The 5,515-nt window shown below is 32.4% G+C and overlaps 1 protein-coding gene across 1 annotated transcript in view; it reads left to right on the forward strand.

Annotated features, from left to right (window-relative positions):
* PLK4 (polo-like kinase 4) overlaps nt 1-5,515 on the forward strand; it is a 41,926-nt gene that overhangs the window by 12,912 nt on the left and 23,499 nt on the right. The window contains 4 exon segments of the mRNA XM_006903632.1: nt 1,137-2,145; nt 2,585-2,685; nt 4,092-4,462; nt 5,263-5,367. Of these exon segments, the coding sequence (XP_006903694.1) occupies nt 1,137-2,145; nt 2,585-2,685; nt 4,092-4,462; nt 5,263-5,367 (1,586 nt within the window).

Here is a 5,515-nt window from a genome sequence, read left to right on the forward strand (position 1 = left end):
GGGAGGGTGGAGGGAGAACGCAGGAGGGGAAGACCCTCTATGAGATGGATTGATTCGGTGACTGGGATAATAGGGATGGGTGTGCCAGAGGCGGTGCGGTTGGCGCAGGATAGGGCAGGGTTTAGGGCTGTTGTGCATAGGGTCGCTATGAGTCGGAAACGACTCGACGGCACATAACAACAACAACATTTGAATCACATTTAACATGTAGATTGCTTTTGGTAGGATTGTCATTTTCACCATATTGAGTCTTCTTGTCCGTGAACACGGAACATTTTTCCCATTCATTTAGATCTTTTATTGTTTCTTGCTGAAAGTTTTTTGTTGTTTTCTTTGTACAGGTCTTTTGTATCTCTACTTAAGTTCATTCCCAGTATCTCAGTTTGTGATTGGCAATTGTAATTGGTATTTCTTGCCTTCCTTCTCTATGTTTTCTTTGTTATTATAATTCCACTGGGTTCTGATTATTCTAGTTACCTTTCCAATGCTGAACTTCTTATAAAGTTAAGCTTCTCTGACTGTATACTGAAATTTTGTCTGTTAGAAAAGAGAAAGATTAGGGGAGTTCTGGTGGTCTAGTGGCAAGAAGCTACACTGAAATCCCAGAGGTGCGCAGTTCGAATTCACCAGATGCTCTGCTGGAGGAGCAAGGACAATCTCTTCCAGTACCGGTCGGATCCGATTTGACAGTACACACACACAAAAAAAATAAAATTTTTCAAAAAAAATTTTAAAAAGAGAGAGAAAGATTAAACATGCGTGTCCTAGGGATAAAAATTTGCCTACCAGAAAGTACACAGTTCAAACCACTGGCTGCTTTGTGGGAGAAAGATAGACAGTCTCCTACTCTGTGATTTATAGCCTCTGAAAATACACAGGAAGGTTTACTATAAGTCTCTTCCTACTCGACAGTACATAACAACAACTTGGTTTCTTTTAAAAAAAACAAACTTGTCTTAAAGTGAATTAGAAAAATTAAGGAATTGTAAAATTTTCTTTTGGTTCTTAAACTAGTAAGCCAGTGTTCAAATATAATACTCTGGCTTGTATCTGGGTTCCATAGTATATTCTAAGTATGAATGTTACTTTTTTTTTTTTTTAAGATTGTAAGTTTTCGCTTTTCTGTATCTCGACAGCTCGGCAATTCATGCACCAGATCATCACAGGAATGTTGTATCTTCATTCTCATGGTATATTACATCGGGACCTCACACTTTCTAACCTCTTACTTACACGTAATATGAACATCAAAATTGCTGATTTTGGTCTGGCAACTCAATTGAAAATGCCACATGAAAAGCACTACACATTATGTGGAACTCCTAATTACATTTCACCAGAAATTGCAACCCGAAGTGCCCATGGACTTGAATCTGATATTTGGTCCTTGGGTTGTATGTTTTATACATTACTTATTGGAAGACCACCATTTGATACTGACACAGTCAAGAACACATTAAATAAAGTTGTATTGGCAGATTATGAAATACCTACTTTCTTGTCAAGAGAGGCCAAAGATCTTATTCACCAATTACTTCGTAGAAATCCAGCAGATCGTTTAAGTCTATCTTCAGTATTAGACCATCCTTTTATGTCCCGAAATTCTTCAACAAAAAATAAAGCTTTGGGAACTGTAGAAGACTCAATTGATAGTGGACATGCCACAATTTCTACTGCGATTACAACTTCTAGTACAAGTGGTAGTTTATTTGATAAGAGAAGACTTTTGATTGCTCAGCCACTCCCAAATAAAATGATGGTATTTCCAAAGAATAAAAATTTAAGTGATTTTTCTTCAGGAGATGGAAATAGTTTTTATAATCAGTGGGGAAATCAAGAACAAGAAACCACCAACAGCAGGGGAAGAGTAATTCAAGATGCAGAAGAAAGGCCACATTCTCGATACCTTCGAAGAGCCCATTCCTCTGATAGATCTGGCACGTCTAACAGTCAATCTCGAACAAAAACATATACTATGGAACGATGTCACTCAGCAGAAATGCTTTCAAAATCTAGATCAGGAGTAGATGAAAATGACGAGAGAAGTTCACATGCAAACAGCAATGTCAATATTTATCCCTTCTTTAAAGAAAAGACGTCTAATAGTTCTGGATCTTTTGAAAGAGCCGACAACGACCAAGCACAGTAAGAATACTTAAAAGTGTTTTCATTTTCACAAACATTCTATTGACATAAATCTGATATTTCACCTAAGGGGGGTTACCAGGGTAACGAGTATCCTTTTTTTTTCCTCTAACAGCCTCAGATGTTCTTGAGGTAATTTCAACTATAATTCCTATTTATTAGGAAGAGAATAGAAATTGTGTTTTCAGTAATACTTGAAAAACCTTTTTTTTAAAAAAAGCAAGTTTGTCTGTATAGGATATTTATTGTTGAGGACTTTTTGTTTCCTTTTTTACACATAGAGAAAGAAAAACTGACCCTAACTGCTTATTAATCATACATTTGTTCTGGAATTTTTAATTACTTAAATCAGAAAGAAATCTCCCTTTTCTAAATTTTTGAAAATATTTTTAATAATTTTTCATTCATTTATGAGAATTTTTATTTTTTGCATATTTAGCTCCAATCATCTTTGTCCAAGAAAAACTCCTTTTCCATTTTCAGACCAGACATCTCAAACTGAAGTGGTACAACAGTGGTTTGAGAATCTACAACTAAATGGTGAGTTTTTAATGAAATTTTAATAAAAAATTAAGACTTTAGCAGTTACTAATCATTACCATTTTCTAAAGCAAGTAATGCCTAATAAAGATATATAATACTGTTAACATGTTTGATGTATTTATTGTAAGCCAGCCACTGTACATGTTTTTAATATATTCTCACAAAAACTGTGTAGTAGTATCATCCTCCAGAGATGAAAAAAAATAATGGTTCAAAGAACTTAATTTTTGCCCAAGAGTTCAGTTTGTTCTTAAACCCTCTATTTTTGCATCCCTTCTACAATAAGCACCTATTAACAGTGCCTATAAAGTAGTTGAAGATGCTTGATTTTATTTTTAAGTAGTATTTGATATGGGCATTATATTTATTATTGGGACCTCACATATGCTAAACTAAACCGCTACTAAAGCCTAAGCATCTTTAAACAGCTGTCATCTAAGTTTATTAATGGATGTAGAGTTTGAAGGTTTAAACATTTCTCATTAGTGAACATGACAGAGTCACATAAGGTGTACTGGAAAATAATGAAGGGATAAAGAGAATAATGAAAATAAACAGCATATGGATAGGAGGAGGTAATTTTTTACAAAGTATTGTGTTACCGCATAGACAAAGACTTTATAATACTGCTGTAACTTAAAGCTTAGTTGTTAAATCATCTCAAAGGACTATTTTTTTTTTAGTATGTCTTTTTGTGAGCCCAGAAAAAAGGAATTCATCTTTTCATACCTACCTGTTGCTGATAATAAATTTTTTTTAAAGTAAAATTGCTATGAAATTAATCTTGCATTTAACCTTCTGTTATGTTTACAAATACTCTTAATAATGTGGAAGTATCCTGAGATGGAAAATAGCCTTATTTATAATAATAATGTTAATAATCCATCAACTCTAAAGATGACTCTTTTTATGCCATAAAATATTTTTTTTCTTATGATAAGAGAGAGCACTTCAATCATTTTTTTTTAGCACTTCAATCATTTAAGGAAAATACTAGCAGTACATGTTTTTAGAATTAAGCATTTAAAAAATTGCTCATTTTAAGGAATCATTTAAATAATAATTATGAATTAGTAAAATTATGTTCCCTTTGAGCTCTAAAACATATAAACTATAAATTGGCAAATTTAGTGGATTAAAATTTTAGTGAGAATGTTTATTTTAGAGTAATATTAAATTTATAACATACAATAATTATACTGTTGTTATTTCACACATTGATATGTTGTCTTTTTTATTGTATATTTTTTAAGTAAAGGTGGGATAAACTTTTTATCTTGAAGACAGTAAAAGTAGATTGGGTTTTTGTTCCTTAATAAAGAATATACTATTTTATTAAATTATTTTGCATATACAGGCTCTTTCTTTGTTCGCTAAATTGCTTTGTTGTATGTTCGTTATAGCTCAATTAAGAGAACCTACTGAACTCCTCGGCATTGGGCCAAATAGAGATTTCCAGGACCTTTTTGATTGGTGAAAGGACACAGCAAGAAATGCTTGGCCTGAAAAAAGAGCCAAAAAGAACTTTGACATTTCCGATAAGGCACATTCTGTAAAACAGCCAAATTCTGTGAAATATATGCCTTCACTTCATACTAAACCTGAAATAATTCAGCAAGAACCTGTATTTGGCTATGATCCTCTTTCTGAACAAAGCAAGACCAGGATTGTGGAATCACCATTAGGTTATCAGCAATGTACATTACGAAGCCTTACATCTCCTTTGACTGCTCACAGGTTAAAACCAATCAGACAGAAAACCAAAAAGGCTGTGGTATGTTTCATAATTTCATTTTTTAAAATAATTGTATGACATCTTTAAAATAAGAGTTTTAGTATAAGACATATACTTTCTTTTAGTGTCCTTATACTTTGGGATATGTACATGAGAAACTTATTTTAAAAATAAGCTTATTATGGGGAAAAATAGCTCTTATTACCCATTGACTACTTTAAGAATGGTGAATTGATAAAGTTTTGACTTTTAAGTTACTGATAATGAAAAACTAAAAGAATATTTACTATATAATAAATATTTCATCATTCTAAATACCAAATTAATAATTAATATTATTCCTTTGTTTTTATTGTCTTAACAGTTTGGTCTCAAGTAAAAATTGTAAACTGAAGAACATTATCATTTTAAAATTTTTAATCTGAAATTTGAGAGAATATGCATATTCCAAAATGTCATGTATTAGTTGGGAATGGTGCTTCTTTTTCAAATTTTCTGTCTTCATTGTTTTTGTCCTTTGTTTCCCATTTCACCAGTCTGTCTTTGTTTGGCTTACCATTTACTGTCTTTTCAAAGTCCTTATTCTCCACCCTACCTTCTGCTTCCATTTTGCTCACTGGTTCTCATTTCATATTTCATTGTACATTAGTGCTTATTAGGGTTCACACTTGGGCTTGTGGTTCATTCAGACTTTCCACCTGAAGCAGCTGTTTGATTTTTCACTGTAGTTTCTGTTCCTGCCATGGTTAAGTACTTTTTTCCCTTAAGTATACCAGGGCTTTTCTAGTAGAGAAATAAGAGAACTTTTATTGATGGGGGTTTTGTTTGTTTTTTTTTAGGTGAGCATACTTGATTCAGAGGAGGTATGTGTCGAGCTTCTAAAAGAGTATGCATCTCAAGAATATGTAAAAGAAGTTCTTCAAATAACTAGTGATGGAAATATGGTAATATGAATTTACTTTATTATTTTGCTATTTCAGTCATTGCTTATTTATTTAGCATCAAATTAGTTCTACATTGTTGTTATATGCTATTAAATCAGAACCTACCATAGTAGTATCCTTTTTAAAAAATGTTTTTATTATTATTAAT

Source organism: Elephantulus edwardii, unplaced genomic scaffold (assembly GCF_000299155.1).
Source record: "Elephantulus edwardii isolate Elephantulus edwardi_28Jun2011 unplaced genomic scaffold, EleEdw1.0 scaffold00058, whole genome shotgun sequence".
Lineage (NCBI taxonomy): Eukaryota > Metazoa > Chordata > Mammalia > Macroscelidea > Macroscelididae > Elephantulus > Elephantulus edwardii.